This window comes from Meriones unguiculatus (genome assembly GCF_030254825.1).
Source record: "Meriones unguiculatus strain TT.TT164.6M chromosome Y unlocalized genomic scaffold, Bangor_MerUng_6.1 ChrY_unordered_Scaffold_32, whole genome shotgun sequence".
NCBI classification, from domain to species: domain Eukaryota; kingdom Metazoa; phylum Chordata; class Mammalia; order Rodentia; family Muridae; genus Meriones; species Meriones unguiculatus.
The window spans coordinates 6,149,739-6,166,751 of NW_026843711.1; the positions used below are offsets into that span (position 1 = coordinate 6,149,739).

At 41.4% G+C, this 17,013-nt stretch overlaps 1 protein-coding gene and 1 pseudogene across 1 annotated transcript in view; one reads left to right on the forward strand and one right to left on the reverse strand.

The window, feature by feature from the left end:
- LOC110541286 (stabilin-2-like) overlaps nt 1-11,818 on the reverse strand; it is a 67,889-nt pseudogene extending 56,071 nt beyond the window's left edge.
- Nucleotides 1-16,312, forward strand: part of LOC110544316 (activity-dependent neuroprotector homeobox protein 2-like) — a 219,711-nt gene extending 203,399 nt beyond the window's left edge. Inside the window, 3 exon segments of the mRNA XM_060376838.1 lie at nt 14,984-16,058; nt 16,061-16,143; nt 16,145-16,312. Coding sequence (XP_060232821.1) covers nt 14,984-16,058; nt 16,061-16,143; nt 16,145-16,312 — 1,326 coding nt within the window.
- The last annotated feature ends 701 nt before the right edge of the window (nt 16,313-17,013 follow it).

The window sequence follows — 17,013 nt, forward strand, 5'->3', positions numbered from 1 at the left end:
TCATGTTGGTGCCAACAGTTGGGGTTCCAGATCACTTTTCCTTTCTTCAAGGTTATCTGAGTAGTGAGTAACTGCTCTAATGGGCCAGAACCATGGGGTTGCAGAGCAAAGTAGTAGCTTGTCCATGTGCAAGACATAGGGGCTCAGAAATATTAGATGATGAAATGAGTTGTGAATTTCCAGGTAGGGTTCTCAAGAACATCTAGACAGGCATGCTAAAATTTGTGAGTAGATTTAAAAAAAATAATTTCTTAGATATTACAAATATTTCAACTTCAAAATTTCAGCATACAATGAGCTATAGCAGATGAAGCCATAAAATATGTATTTCTGGATAAAATATAAAATATTAGTGGCAAAACTATGAAAATCATTCCAAGAATTTTAGTACTTTAAAATTATATAGCTCGAAGTTAAAAAATAAATAAATAAAAGCACTTAAAAACATTCCAAAATAGCTGCAATCATTTATAACAATGCAAAGACATTAAAAAAAAAAAAAAGCTGCAGTGGCAAAGGGGCATTAAAAAAATGACTCTGTAGGGGAAAATTCTACAAGAAAATGCATAGTAGTTTCTGCCAACATAAGTGGTTTGGACTATAATTATAAATGTTTCTTTGATATGTACATTACTATTTTCAGTTGATTTTTATTTTCTATCCCTAATAAAATGTTAAGCATTTTTCTACATTTAAGGGAGCAGGAGAACAGAAGCCTGTCATTATGGCATGTGCCTTTAATCCCAGCTCTTGGGGAGGCAAAGGCAGGCAGATCTCTGTGATTTTGAGACAAGCCTGGTCTACAGAGAGAGTCCAGGACAGGTTACACAGAGAAATCCTGTCTCAATAAACAAAACAAACAAAGAAACAAAAAACAATTGGAGAGACATGCTTTTATGAACACTAGGTAAATGTTTTCAGCTAACAATTTTTTTGTTGAATATTTTAGTTTTTCTCTTTTTTGTTTTCACAGTAGCTGTGACATGGGAAGATTTATGACATGCTTGGGTCGTTCTATTCAGTAGGCAGCACTGAATGAACAGGTTTTGACAAAAACATGAAATGGCATATGCCTGATGAATTGAAATGTAGATGATGCTTGACAGCTGGCTCACTGGTTAAATATGGGTATTACAGTGAAGGATTACCCTAGTTTAATTCCTGGTATGGATATGGGAACTCCTGGGGAGTTAAAACACTTTTGAATTTTATACCTCTGGCCTCTGTGACCATCTGTACTCATGTACACACACAAATTTGTGCATGCATGCACACACACATGCACACATACACACACACACAAGCACCATTAAAAATAAAAATAATACGAATATATTATATTCGGAGGAGGGTAAGGTGAAATCTCAGGGTTTTTTAATTTGCATCTCCCTCATGAATAATGATGGTGAAGATTTCTCTAAGTGTTTCTCTGCCATTTGATATTCTTCTATTGAGAATTTTCTGCTTAGCTCTGAACCCCATTTTTAAAATGGATTGTTTGGTTTGTTGGTGTTTAACTTCTTAAGTTTCTTTTTATATTCAGGATATTAGCCCTCCTTCTGTCAGATAAAGGTTTGATGAATTGTCTCTGATGTGAACTCAGTGACAGGCTCTCTGATCACTGCCCCTGGGCTTGGGGATGTGCAGCCTTGCCAGGCCACAGAGGAAGACAATGAATCCAGTCCTAATGAGAACTGCTAGGCTAGGATCAGATAGAAGGGGAGGAGGACCTCAACTATCAGTAGAGCAGGGGAGGGGCATAGGGAGAGAAGAGGGAGGGAGAGAGGGATAGGGAGGACATGATGGAGGGGCCCATACCTGGGATAAAAAATGAAAAAAATTGTAACAAATAATTAATAAAAAACTTTAAAAACACAGAAAAAATAAAAATCTTGTTTGTTTGTCTTTTGAAACAGAGTGACTCTTGTTGTCCTGGACTCACTTTGACCTCACAGAGATCCTCATGCCCCTTCCTTCATAAGTGCTGCCATTATAGGTGTGTGCCATTACATCTGGCTCTATAAAGAAATCTGAAAGAAAAAATGTTGACTGCTGCTGTTGACACTCACTAGAGTTGTGGCTTTCTTCTCCATGACATACTTCTTGATGGCCTCATTGTTTGGAGCAAACCCTGTGTAAGCACTTGCAGTCTTGATTGCATTTGCCCAATTGTATTGCTGCAAAGACAGGACAGACAGTGAGGGGACCCTATTTCTTGACATCTTGACAAAATGGTTTTGCAGAGAACATGTTACTTACAATGATGTAGCCTTGGAAGATGGAATAGTCAGGCATCTGGTCCAGTTGGGTGATTAGGTTTGGTAAGGAGCCAGTTAGACCTCAAGATGTCAGGAGTAAGGGTTAAGAAAAAGGATTTAGTTAGCTACTTTGGTTTAATTACTAATATTTGCCCCTTGTTTCCACAAGAAGGCACCTTTGATGTAAGATGCTGGCAAAGAGTTGGAAATTGTCTTAAAGAACTTTATGGTTCTTGTGGTCGACAAAAGGTGCTGTCCAGACATTTTCTTTATGGAATGTGATTAATGATATTCTTCAGGTCAGACATTCCCAACCTGACTTGACTGAGGTAGTTTCTCAAACTGAAATGTTCCTCAAAAGGATTCTAGAAGCAGTCCCAAATCCCTTGAAGTAGGTATGGACAAGGCTGCCCTACGCCAATTTCCCAAGCTCCCTCCCTTGACTCATCTCCATACCTATGCCAGAACCTCAGGCTCCAGTCCTAGTTCAGCCTGAGCCCATTCCCTTTACCCCTCCTTTACAACCCTTCACTTGCAGACACAGGATGGTCGTAATGACCTGCCTTTCCTGAAAAGACCATTTCCCTTTAGGAAAAAGCTGCCAGATACCATAATCTAGACTGGCAACCTCTCCTGTCTTTCCCAGCTTCAGCAGCTACTCTTTTTTAATACTATGTCTATATTAAAGCTCTTACTTTCTGTGCTTTACATTTTGATTCTGACATAGAGGATGCTGCTCAGCACACTAAAACCAAACTCTTTCAGGAGGTCAAATCCCTCAGGGAACTGCTTCAAAAGAAAAGAGAGCATTTAACACTTCTTAAACAACTGTGGGAAGTTGTCTTATGTACTAATGTGTTCTAAGGTCTTCCCCACTTTTCCTTCTAAGTTATTTAATGTGTCTGATTTATTTTGAGTTCTTTGGTCCACTTGAAGTTTAGTTTTGTGCAGTCTGATAAGCATGGATCTATTTTTCTACATGTAGACATCCTGTTAGACCAGCACCATTTGTTGAAGATGCTACCTTTTTTTCCATTGTATGGTTTTGGCATCTTTGTCAAAGATTAGGTGTCAATAAGTGTGCAGGTTTATTTCTGCATCTTCTCTTCAGTTCCAATAATCCAACATACTGTTTCTATACTGGTATGAAGTTTTTATTACTGTTGCTCTATAGTACAGCTTAACATCAGGGATGGAGATACCTCCAGAAGTTCTTTTATTGTAGAGGATTGTTTTAGCAATTCTGAGTTTCTTTTTATTACATATGAAGTTGAGAATTTATCTTTCCAGGTCTGTAAATAATTGTGCTGGTAACTTGATGGGAATTGCATTGAACCTGTACATTGCTTTTGGTAAGATGGACATTTTTATTGTTAATCCTGCCAAGCCATGAGCATGGGAGATCTTTCCATGTTCTGGTATCTTCTTCTCATTATTTCTTCAGAGACTTGAAATTTTTTCATACATGTCTTTGACTTGCTTGGTTAAGGTGATACCAAGGTACTTTATGTCATTTGTAGCTATTGTGAAGGGTGTTTTTTCCTAATTTCTTTCTCATCACTTTTGTCTCTTATATACAGCAGGGCTACTGAAGTTTTTGAGTTAATTTTTGTATCCAGCCCCTTTGCTAAAGGGGTTCATCTGCTGGAGATGTTCACTGGTAGAATTTTTGTGGTCACTCAGATATACTATCATATCATCTGTGAATAGTGATAATTTGACATCTTCTTTTCCAATTTGTATCCCATTGATCTCCTTCAACTGTGTTAATGTTCTATCAATGAGTTCCAGAACTATGTTGAAGAGATATGGAGAGAGTGGTCAGCCTTGCCTTGTCCCTGCTTTCAGTGGGATTGCTTTAAATTTCTCTCCACTTATTTTGATGTAGGCTTTAGGCATTCTGTATATTGCCTTTATTATGTTTAGATATGTGCATTTTATCCGTTACCTCTCTAAGACTTTAATCATGAATGGATGTTGGATATTGTGAAATGCTTTCTAAGCATCTAAGAAGATGATCATGGTTTTTTTTTTCCTTCTGTTTGTTAATATGGTGGATCCTATTGATGGATTTCCATATATTGAACCACCCCTGCATTACTGAAATGAAGCCTTCCTAGTCATAGTGGATGATATCTTTGATGTGATCTTGTATTCCGTTTGTAAGTATTTTTGCATCAATGTTCGTAAGGGAGATTGGCCTGAAATTCTCTTTCTTTGTTTGGTCTTTGTGAGGTTTAGGTACCAAAGTGACTATGGCTTCATAGAATGAGTTTGGTAGTGTTCCTTCTGTTTCTATTTTATGGAATCATTGGAAAAGAAGTGAACTTAGCTCTCTTTTGAATGTCTGGTAGAATTCTGTGCTGAATCCATCTGGTCTTGAGCTTTTTTTTTAATGAGAGACTTTCAATGATGCTTCTATTTCCTTGAGAGCCATAGGACTATTTAATTGATTTACCTGGTTTTGATTCAGTTTTGGTAAGTTGAATCGATCAAGATCAAGAAAATTGTCCATTTCATTTAGATTTTTAAATTTTATGGCATATAGACATTTGAACTTCCTGAAATGAACTCCAGCAGCACAGGCTCTAAGAGCAACAAGCAATAAATGGGACCTCATGAAACTGAAAATCTTCTGTAAATCAAAGGACACCGTCATGAAAACAAAATGAATGCTTACACATTGGGGAATAATCTTCAACAACCCTTTTCATGACAGAGGGCTAATATCCATTATATATAAAGAACTGACGAAGCTGAAAAGCAGTAAACCAAGTAATCCAATTAAAAAAATGGGGAACATAACTAAACCGATAATTCTCTGTAGAGGAATATAGAATGCCAGAGAACCACTTAAAGAATGCTCAAAGTCATTAGCCATCAGGGGAATGCAAAATAAAAAGACCCTGAGATTTCACCTTACACCTATCAGAATGGCCAAGATGAAAAACTCGAGTGACAAGGCATGTTGGAGAGGCTGTGGAGAAAGCAGAACCCTCTTTACTGCTGGTGAATAATGTAAACTTGTACAACCACAGGGGAAATGAATCTGGCACTTTCTCAGATAACTTGAAATAGCACTTGCTCAAGATCCAGCCATACCACTCCTAGGCATATATCCAATAGAGGGACAAGTACACAATACATACATTTTCTCAACCATGTTTGTAGCAGCCTTATTTGTATTAGCCAGAAGTTGGAAACAGCCCAAATGCCCCTCAAATGAAGATTGGATGCAGAAATTGGGCTATATCTACACAATGGAATATTACCCAACAATGAAAAATATGGAAATCATGAAATTTTCAGGTAAATGGTGGGATCTGGAAAGGATCATCCTGAGTGAGCTATCCCAGAAGCAGAAAGACACACACAGTATATACTCACTCATACAGACATGTAATATAGGACAAACCTACTAAAATCTGTACATCAAAAGACATTAAAGAGAGAGGACCCTGACTAAAATGCTCAATCCCCATCCTGAAAGGCAAAGAGTAAGGACATCAGAAGAAGAAAACAGGAAACTAGTCAGAAATCCACCAAAGAGGGCCTCTGAAAGGCTCTTTTCTACAGACTATCACAGCAAATGCTGAGACTTACAGCCAAACTTTGGGCAGTGTACATGGAATCTTATGTAAGAAGTGGGAAATAGTAAGATCTGGAGAGGACAGTAACTCCAATAGGAGAGCAACAGAACGAGAAATTTGAACACAGGGGTCTTCCCAGAGACTTATACTCCAACCAAGTATCATCCATGGAGATAACCTAGAACCGCTGCAGATGTAGCCCATGGCAGGTTAGTGTTCAAGTGGGTTACATAGTAATGGGAAGAGGGACTGCCTTTTACATAATCGAATTGGCCTGCTCTTTGATCACCTCCCCCTGAGGGGAGAGCAGCCTTACCAGGCCACAAAAGATGACAAGGCAGCCACTCCTGATGAGCTCTGATAGACTAAGATCATAAGGATGGAGGGGAGGACCTTTCCTCTCAGTGGCCTTAGGGATGGGCATGCATGAAGAAAGTTTTGTGGGGGTGGGATAGAGAAGGGAGGAGGAGAGGCTTATGGAGGATAGTGAACAAAGTGTAATTAATAAAAATAAATATAAAAAATGAAAAAAAAGAACTGAGGCAAATGGATTTTTAATTTACCCAACCCCCTCCTGGAGTTGCCTCCCTCCCTCCCAAGGCATAGAAAAAGGCTCCTAATACTCTTCAGGCTTTTTCCTGTAACTCCTAGCAGAGGACAGTCTTCTGCCCAACCCCTGCCAAACATCTCCAGTCCACTTCATGCCCTGTAGTTGAAGGAGAGGATGAGGAGGAGAATATTACCTCTAGGGATGAGGCCCCTGCAGATGAAAATGAAATTTCTGCCACCTCAGATGGGGAGTGGGATGGAACATATGAACAACAGTATTGCCTCATAGGGCTTAGATATATAAAAGAACTAAAAAATGCAGTTTCACAATACAGCCCAGTTGTTCCCTCCATAAATGAAACTCTGAGTGAAAGGTGGCTGACACACAATGATGGGTAATTTTTGAGTCCTGCTGTATTATCAGGGGGCGATTTTTTTTTTTGGGAAGTCAGATTTTAATGAATTTTGCAAGGAAACCACATTCCATAAAGTGGTGGCTTGGCGGCGATTCCAAACACTGGACCTTGCAAAAATTATGAGGTAATAGCCCCTATGATACCAATGAGCAACAAGCCAAGTACCCTCCTGGTCTTCATTCTCAAACACAAACTGCAGGACTCAAGCTTGGAAATAGCTCCCCACTAAGGGAGCTGTAACAAACTCCCTAGCTAAAATCCAGCAAAGACCAGAGGAGCCCTATATTAATTTCATCTGCCATCTAATTGACATGTAGGAACAGCTTCTGGGCTCACATGAAAATGAGAGCGAATTCATAAACCATCTGGCTTTCGAAAATGCTAACTCTCCCTGCCAAGCTGCCACACAGTTATACAGTGAAGACAAAGACATTTCTGTTTAAATCAAGTATTGTGCAGGCATCAGCTTAGCTCATTCTATTGGTGTAGCTGTTGGAGCTGCATTCCAGGGCCTAACTCAGGGCATCTTCCCTAAAGCTTGCTTTATTTGAAAACAAACAGGACATTTCCCAAGGAATGCAAGGCCAATAAAACTGAGCACTGGCCACCTTCTACACCATGTCCCCACAACACAAGGCCTCAGAGAGTCACTCTATAAAGGATACTCAAGGCAATCTCCTACCAAAGCAGGGAAACATCTTAAGGGGCCTGTCTCTGGCCCTGAACATGAAACAAACCTTTGGGGCTACAGAGTTTGTCCCCCAAACATCAACCCCTCAAGCTCAGGCATCTCAAACATTTCCGCCATTCCCAAACAATCAGGCCTTCCCTCTATCCCACTGAGCAACAGGCAGAAAGCACAGGGTTAGACTTGTGTGCCTCCATAAGCAAAATACTAACACCTGAGAATTCAGGTCTTGCATACAGCAGTTTTTGGCTCCCTGCCTCCTGGTGCCTTTGGTCTACTTAGTGGTCTCGCAAGTTCAACTCTCCAGAACTACATATCTCTCCTGGAGTTATTGACAATGATTATACAGGAGAGATAAAAATTCTAGCTTCTTCCACTTCTGGCCCCTTAACTAGTAACAAGGGACAAATAATTGCTCAGCTGTTATGCTTCCCCTCACCCATTTTAACCAGAAAATGTTTTGAAAATCCAGAGGCAACAATCATTTTGGCTCCTTAGATGCTTACTGGATACAGACAAATCCTCAGCATGGATCCTTCCTCAATTTAAAATTGGACAGAAATAGTTTTGAAGGGCTTGTAGATAGCAGAGCAGATGCCTCCATAATTACACACACACACACACACACACAAACACACAAACGTACAAAATTGGCCTCTCTCCTAGGCCCTTGCAGCTTCCTTAACCCAACCCAGTGGCATAGGACAAAAGTCCAATCCCAAGCAAAGTTCTAAAGTCCTCACATTGATAGATGAGGTAGGAAACACAGGTTCCTGTTCAACCCTAAGTTGTGCCTGGCCTACCTATTAATCTCTGAGGTTGGGATATTCTTTAACAGTTAAATCTCATTATGTGTAGTCCAAATGAAATTGTTACCCACCAAATGTGAAAAATAAAACAGGCCTTTCTTGCCAGACAGGGGTTAGGAAAACATTTGCTTGGAATAAAAGTAGCTATCCAGGTAATTGAAAACAGTGACCATGCAGGATTAGGCATGACAAATTTACCCTAATGGTTGTTGGCATCCCTATACCCCATACAGACAAAATCACTTGGAAATCTGATGAAGCCGTTTGGGTTGACCGGCCTTTAGCCTCAGAAAAGTTAGAAGCAGCTATGGCATTAGTACAGGAACAAGCTTTCCACTGGTCACATTGAACCTACTACTTTTCCTTGGAACACACCTATTTTTTTTTGTTAAGAAAAAGTCTGGCAATTGGAGGGTAGTGCAAGACCTAAGAGAAGTTAGTGAAACTATGCTTACCATGGGTGCTTTACAATGAGGACTGCCTACCCCTGTAGACATCCCTGCTGACTTTTATAAGACAGTTATGGATCTTAAAGACCGCTTTTTTTACCATCCCCCTGCATCCAAGGATAAAAAGTGCTTTGCTTTCAGCCTGCCACTAACAATCTTCAAAGGGCCTATGCCTCATTTCCAATAGAAAGTTTTGTCCCAAGACATGGCTAATAGTCCCACTCTGTGTCAAAAGTGTGTAGCCCAGATTATTGATTGTTTTAGAACTCTCTGGCCTTCTATTTATATAGTACATTATATTGATGATATCTTTTAGCTGGACCTGATGGCTTACTGTTGCTTCTTTGCTGTCAAAAACTTTCAGAAAAATTAATAGATTATGGCATACAAATTGCACCCGATAAAATTCACTTAAAAGACCCATATTTTTATTTAGGATTTGAGCTCCATCATCAAAAAAATTACTACACACAAGATCCAGTTAAAAATTAGCCATTTAAAGACTTAAAATGATATTCAAAAGCTCCTAGGAAATATCAATCAGATAAGACCTTTTCTTTTCTTTTTTATGGTTGAGCATTAATTCCTTTATGTACAACTAAGGCATGAGCTACATTGGCTAAATGATTATTCAGGGTCTGAGCAGTCTGCCCAGTATGACTCATGGCTAATGCCCTGGTGGTAGCTCCAACAGCCGCCAATGAGATGGTACTAACAATGGTGGCTGTAGTTCCAAGATCCCTTTTCTGTCTGAAGAGAGTCATAGCGTGAGGGGCATCAATGGGCACAGGCATCCAGTGAGGCATGCGAGTAACCAGAGCATACCTAAATTTACTAACATTCCAGCATTGGGCAAAAAAGCAAGTATCATTATCACAATTACTTGGCTCTATCTGGCTAATAATGAATAAAAATGGGGGATATAGACAAACAGGTGTGGGCTTATAGGAAATATTATGAGAAGCCTTAACCCCTCGTTGGAACATCCTGCGTCAGTTCTAGAACTAGCAGTGGTGGTGTCCGAGGTCTGAGTAGGTTCAGGAGACCATTGCCCCCAGGAGCGAGATGTGCTCCATGCCAATTGACTAACTCCATGTTTTCCTCCAGTTTTGAAAGTCATTTAAGGTTCTTAAATTATTTTTTTCCCTTTTTTTTTTAAATTTTTCATCAATTACACTTTATTCATTCTGCATCCCCCCATAAGCCCCTCCCTCCTCCCCTCCCAGTCCTACCCTCCCTCCTCCCTCTGCTTGCATGCCACTCCCCAAGTCCACTAATAGGTGAGGTTCTCCTCTCCTTTCTGATCTTAGTCTGTCAGTTCACATCAAAAGTGGCTGTATTGTCCTCTACTATGGCCTGGTAAGGCTGCTCCCCCCCAGAGGGAGGTGATCAAAGAGCAGGCCAATCAGATTATGTCAGAGGCAGTCCCTCTTCACATTACTATGTAACCCAATTGGACTCTGAACTGCCCTGGGCTACATCTGTGCAGGGGTTCTGGGTTATCTCCATGAATAGTCCTTGGTTGGAGTATGAGTCTCTGGGAAGTTCCCTGTGTTCAAATTTTCTTGTTCTGTTGCTCTCCTTGTGGAGACCCTGTCCTCTCCAGCTCTTACTATTTCCCACTTCTTACCTAAAATTCCATTCACTCTGCCCAACAGTTGCCCATCAGGCTCGGGAATCTCCTTTGATAGTCTGTAGGGCAGAGGCTTTCAGAGGCCCTCTGTGGTAGGTTCCTAGGTTGTTTCCTGTTTTCTTCTTCTTCTGATGTCCATCCTCTTTGCCTTTCCAGATGGGGATTGGACATTTTAGTTAGGGTCCTCTCTCTTGCTTAGTTTCTTTAGATGCACAGGTTTTAGTGGGTTTGTCCTATGTTATATAAGACCTTTTCTTAAACCCACTACAGGGAGCTTAAACTTCTCTTTTATATTCTCAAGGGAGCCTCTAACCCTTCTTCCCTTCGCTCATTAACCCCAGCAGCCACATAAGCCCTTCAGGTTGTGGAAACAGCTATCCAAAATCAGGGAGGTACATTTTATTTCCTTTAAGGAACCCCTTCTCTTTATCGTGTGTACCTCATCCCATACACCCACTGGAGAGTTTTGGCAACATAATCTCCTGTTGTGGACTCATCTCTCCACCTCTCCCACTAAGGTTCTTCCCCTTATACTCCTTTGGTTGCAGAACTCATTCTCTTGGGACTCCAACAAAACTATCAATTTTTTTTGCAAAAATCCTGATTAAAAAAATACTGCCCTATTCTAAAGATCAGTTATAATGGCTCATGCAAACTACCGATATTTGGCCCATTGTCTGTTCTTCCATTTCTGGGATAATTGATAACCATTATCCTGCTAATAAGTTACTTCAATTTATTAAAAACAACCCTTTCAACTTCCCAAAAATTACTTCTCCTCAACCGTTATCAAAGGCACATTTAGTGTTTACAGATGGCTTCTCTAATGGGGTCACTGCCTATACTATTAATGGAAAAACTAATTCTATCCAATCTCCTTTTAAATCCGCACAGCTGGTAGAGCTTTGTGTAGTAGTTAAGGTTTTTCAGATTATAGGAAATTTCCCTTTTAATCTATGTACAGACAGTGCCTGCCTATACTGGCTACTCTGTTCCACTTCTCGAAACAGTTCCCTATATTAGACTTTCCACCAATGCTGCTCCTCTTTTTATCAGCTGTAGCAGTTAGTTGACTCTAGAAGTCAACCCTTTTATCTTGGTTACCTCCTAGAGCACTCAGACCTTCCAGGTCCTCTCTCTGCAGGAAATTCATGTACTTAAGCTGCCACACACTTGTCTGAAGTTGTCCTACAAGTAGAACAGTGCTACATTTGCTTTTCCTGAAGCAAGTGGGATTCTGTCCTGCCCTTAAGGGAAGAGTGCTGCTTTTACACAGATTATACTGGGATTGTAAGGTACTGCATGGCTAAGGTTAGGGAAGGCTTAGAAGAGAGAAAATATAAAAAGAACAAGAGGAAAGTTGGTTTCATAATTGGTTTACCTTTCCCTGGATCACCACTTTCCTTCCTTCAATTGTGGGACCCATGGTGGGTTTTCTTCTCCTCATATCTTTTGGCCTATGGGCCATTAAAAGAATTACGAGCTTTGTAAAACAGAAAATTTATTCCCTGGCATCTAAACCCATACCAGTTCATTATCACAGACTTGGTTTGCCTGACAGAGGCTTAGCTGAGCCCCAGAGAGACTGCAGAGAGTCTGTCACATGGGTCTTGACTGCCTGCATTTGGCTCTCATGAAAGTCAGATAATGCTTGCCTGATGTAGCTTGGGTACCTGTAAGGGGTGCAAGATGACATAGGGCTGGGGGAGGACCCAATTGACTACTTCTGAGTCCCACAAGTAGCAAACCTGATTGCATAGAGGTTGGTGTCTGATTACCCCTAAATGCAACCTGCTTGAGATGCCCTCAGGTGTTGATGGAGTCTTCTTCTCCACCCCAATAAGATAACCAATGAAGGTATAAAACGCCTTGGAAGGATCAGGTCAATACTTTCCACCTCTGGTTAATGCCCACCAGCTGCAAAAGACCTCATAGTCAAAACCTACCTGCTAGCCACTTAAATTGTTTAAGAAGGGAGGAGAAGCCAGGAGCCAAGCTATTTACTAAAGCCAAAGCCAATTAATGAGCCAAAGCCATTTAGTAGAGCCAATGCAGATTAGTGGAAAGTTACCAAAAGCTGCACTAGGACTCTAGGTCATGAGTGATAGATTTATGTGAGAACATCTGCTTGTCAGTCTTGGAACATCTTTGTGATATCTTAAGGAAACATTCTTGAGCTATCTTGCAGGAGGTTTCTCAAATCATAAAACAAGTTTGCTATCTTCTGCAGCAGTAATTAGCCTTCCCCCTTTTCGTGCCTTCTCAAATAGAGTTGTGTAAAAATTTCAAATAAATGATGCTTTGATCAGACAAACAGACTTTTAGGCTCCCTCCTTGAGTCTCTGTGTCCTACCCATTCTTTCCACACACACACACACACACACACACACACACACACACACACACACACATCGCCCCATTTTAGGAAGCCATTGAACTCAAGCGGGTCGCAACACAGGCATGTATTACCACACTCAGTCTGAGTTCTTTGAGTCTCCTTTGTCATAGACGACATTCATCTTTAAGGAGTAACAGCAGCAGTTATATGTTGCCTCTCCTCCCCCTTCTCAATCAGGCCCTATAGGGTCCACAGGGACACTACCATTCCCGAGCCTAGCATGGAAAATCCTTTGACCAAAGTAACTAGTGCAATCTTCTCATTCCAAAACCTTCTCAAACAGAAACCCTCAATGCTGTAGCCTTTTGTTTCCTTCTTCATTCAGTTTTGAACTGACATTTATTGGGTGCCTAGTATGGCTCAGGATGTGGAGTCAGGAATGTGGATGAGGTCTGTATCTCACCCGTGAAGAGATATGACAAGAGACTGGACAACACTGACAGGCATCATGAGATCAGTGCCTGGAGGAAGGGTGGGCAGAAGGGAAAAGAGGAGGCCGAGGATGACCCTCAAGCACTCTTCATGCCATTGGCTGCCTGGTGCGAATATGCAAATAAGAAAATGTCACTTCTTATGTATGCTGTTTGGAAGGCATCTTCAGGCGCCATTTTCTCAATCCCATGCAGGAAGGCATGTGGGTGGTGGGCCACACCAACTAGCAGGCTGAGGAGAAGCCTGAGGGCCTCCCAGTGTAAGTTAAGACTTGGGGGCTCCGGCGCTAGAAGATTGGTGTGAGACTGGAGAAGGTGGGAAGGACGAGGCCCTAGTGTGACTGGAGGCCACAGGGGAAAGCTGTGATGTCAGGACAATGTGTGACCGAAGGCCTGTGAAAGACTATTGGGGGCCTGTGTGTGACAGAAGGAAAGAGGAAGACTGTGGATTGCTGTGTGTAACTGGAGGGCTGTGTGTGACTGGAGGCCTGGGGAGGACTTTGGAGGGCTGTGTGTGCCTGGAGGCTCGGTGAGGGCTGCGCAGGGCTGTGTGTGACTAGAGTACGGGGAGGACTGTGGAGGGTTGTGACAGCAGGCCTGTGTGTGATGGAGGAAGCGGGAGGACTATGTCTCCAGGCCAGGTGTGACCTGAGTCCTGGGAAGGGCTGTTGCGGGAGGCTCTGGTGTGACTGGAAGCCATAGAAGAAGACTGTGATTTGACACCTGTTTGTGAATGAAAGCCCTGGAAGGACTGCTGCAGGGGTGGCAGTGTGTGCCTAGGCTGGGGTTGGGGAGTGGAATGGAGGGCTGGAGGCATGGCCAGCTGAGATTGTAGGAGACAGGTACGGGCTGGATTCAGGTGGGTACAGGCTGGGTTCTCATGCCTGAGAGCTGTGTCTTAAGCAAATGCTCTCTTATTGCAGGGCAGAACATTTTAAGAATGTTTCAAGTGCTTGTGGAAAATCTGGACAAGGTCAGAAGTATGGGGCCATGGGTAAAGAGCATGCTTCTGAAGATTGGACTTGACAAAAGCAAAGAATTGCTGAAGGGCCTTAAAGGCTTTGACCCAAGTGACAGATACTTTTATAATACATCTTGGCCAGATATTGCTCCAGGGGAATTTTTCAGAAAGCAAAGGAGATACAGAAGCAAGCCATACTGCTGTAGCCTATGCGACTATTCAGTACATGTGCTTACTTCTCTGAAAAATCATTTGCATCATTGCCATGAAGATGAGGCTGACCAAGTGTTGCAGATCCAGTGTCCAGATTGCTCTTTGGCTTCATGGCCTGATGTGGTGAGCAAACACTTCCAGTTGTTCCTCTTGGAACAACTTCTGTGAAAGTTCACAGCCCCAAGGACAAGGTTCTTGGCAATAAGACACTACTGAAGGGTTGTATGAGACATTTCACATGTTTAAAATGTTACTTTTCCAAACTTCCTTCTGTAGCATGAAGAAGCATGTGCTGATCACCCATTTTCACTCTTTACTTAATGCCTATGTTGGCTTTCAAACTAAGGAAGACCAGCAAAAGCCAACAGCCAGTAATATTCTTTCTGTGGCAAACACTGTACCACCTGAAAGATACTTTTGTAAAAAGTGTAGTACCAGGATGGGCAATCAGGATGATCTGATGGCTCATATTTTGACATCAGATATACACAAGGATCTGGAGAATAAGTTGAGGTCTATAATTTCAGAACACAGAACAAGAGGACAGGGCTTCAGAAGCAATGCCCATTGTTGCAAAGGCAGGCCAAGCAGTGGAAAATCTGCCCAGTTTGCAATGTGTTCTTCCCATGCAATGTCTACCAGGCTCACATGGAAGGGGCTCACAAACAAAGTGAGTTCAACTCCAGTGAGAAATGTGAACTGGTAAAGCTGGCAGTGTGTGCACCATTTCTGAATTGGACAAGAGAGAGGGCCATGTGTTGCCTCCCCTGCAAATGCCTACTCTCAGAGGAGGAGCTAATGTACCACTTACTCACTCATGGCATTGGGTGCCTGTTTTGCCCATGTACTTTCCACAGCATTCAGAATCTCTTGGAGCACAGCAAAATTAAGCACCTGGGGAAGAAGAAGCTGTTGTTGGATTATCTTAACAGGGGATTCCAGTTGAGCCTAGATGCTGATGGCAACCTGTTGTTCCCCCATCTTGATTTCATCATCACTCTGCCAAGAGAGGAGATTGGAAAACAGGAGGTTCACCTGGCTATCCTCTCAGGCATATACTCCACATTGCTGGTGCCCTTGTATGTTAAGATGAGGTCTCAGGTTAAGGTTGTAACTCAGCTCAGAAAACAAAAGCTGACCTGTCCCCTCTGTTTAAAAACATTTATGGTAGCCAATGCCTACAAGTTACACTTGAAGGACTGACACCATATTATGCCCACAGCATATATAGTACTCAATTCTCAGACCTGTAGGTGTGTCCACTGTGGTGAAATCTACCCTGGAAGCTTGACTGTGGAGGCAATCACTCTTCATTTGCTGCATTGTGCACATGTGCCCAAAGACAGCTCAGACTTGCACGTTCATTCCAGTTTTGTTGAGAACAGTGAACTGCAGTTTGCCAGTGAGGAAAATGTTACTGATTCTACCTGTCCCTTAAGAAGACCATTGCTAAATGGCCATTTGAGTCCAGAAGACCTGAGGAGGGATGGGAATAGGCCCTTGCTTATACTACATAATGAATCATCAGATCCGGAAGAAGGGAATAGTGCTGTGCCTTTGAAGAGACAAAGGAATGAAAGCACAACTAAGGAACTGGAGGCCTGTAATTATTTACTCCAGATCCTAGCTTTAGATCCTACCAAATGCAAAGACTACTCCTCTGAGGAAAAAAGCAGTTTCTTAGAGATTATTTCCAAAAGAAACCATATCCTAGTAGAAAAGCAGTTGAATTGTTGTCAATATTCTTGAAGATGGAAAAAAAAATATATTGTGGCTTTGTTTTTTGGAACAAGAACATTTATTTGCTTGAAGGCAATAGAAGACCACAGAGCCTCAATGCTTCTAGGTTTTGATATGTCTGAACTTAAAAATATTAAACAAGGACTGAACTTTGAATATGAACAACAAAAGTCCTAGGCAGTAGTTTGTGCCAAATTTGGTACCACGTTTGCTCTCTTGTGTTGGTTTCTGTGGCTTTTCCTAATTTTGCAAGGGTTCAGGAATACTGAGCTTAAAAATTAAATGCTACTCCAGATGCACTGATGGAGGTGTTTGTGTCTTTTAGGAGTTATTTCTAAGGTTTTTGTTTGTTTGTGTTTCTTTTTTCCCAGTCATGAGAATGCAGTTTGATATTTCATATATCCCTTATTCTTAGTAGCATCCATGTTAAATGAGAAAAACCGAAGTCTATAAATACTTGTCTTTTCACTGTAGGCTTGTGAAATGGTTAGGTGAAAATAATAGCATCTTCTTGGAGTGTTAGAGCCAGTAACCAAGGAAACAGCATTGCTGAGAGATGAGAGGTCTGTCATGTGTATGGCTTTCTAAGAACACAGTTTTGAAATTAACTTCTATTAAGATTTCCTTAGCATATTATGAATTTGATATATATTTTCAGGGTTGTCTTGAAAGCTGGGTCTTAAACACAACTCATATGCCTATGACCTATACAGTACTAAATGTTTTTTATTATTAAAATATTCCCATCTCAGGAACTGGTATTTAACTCATAATAAATTCTTTTATATGTGAAGTATTTGTAAAGACTGGAATGCATTCCATTTTGAACTTCATAGGACATGCAAAGTGCTGGAATCTAGTATGACTACTTACACATG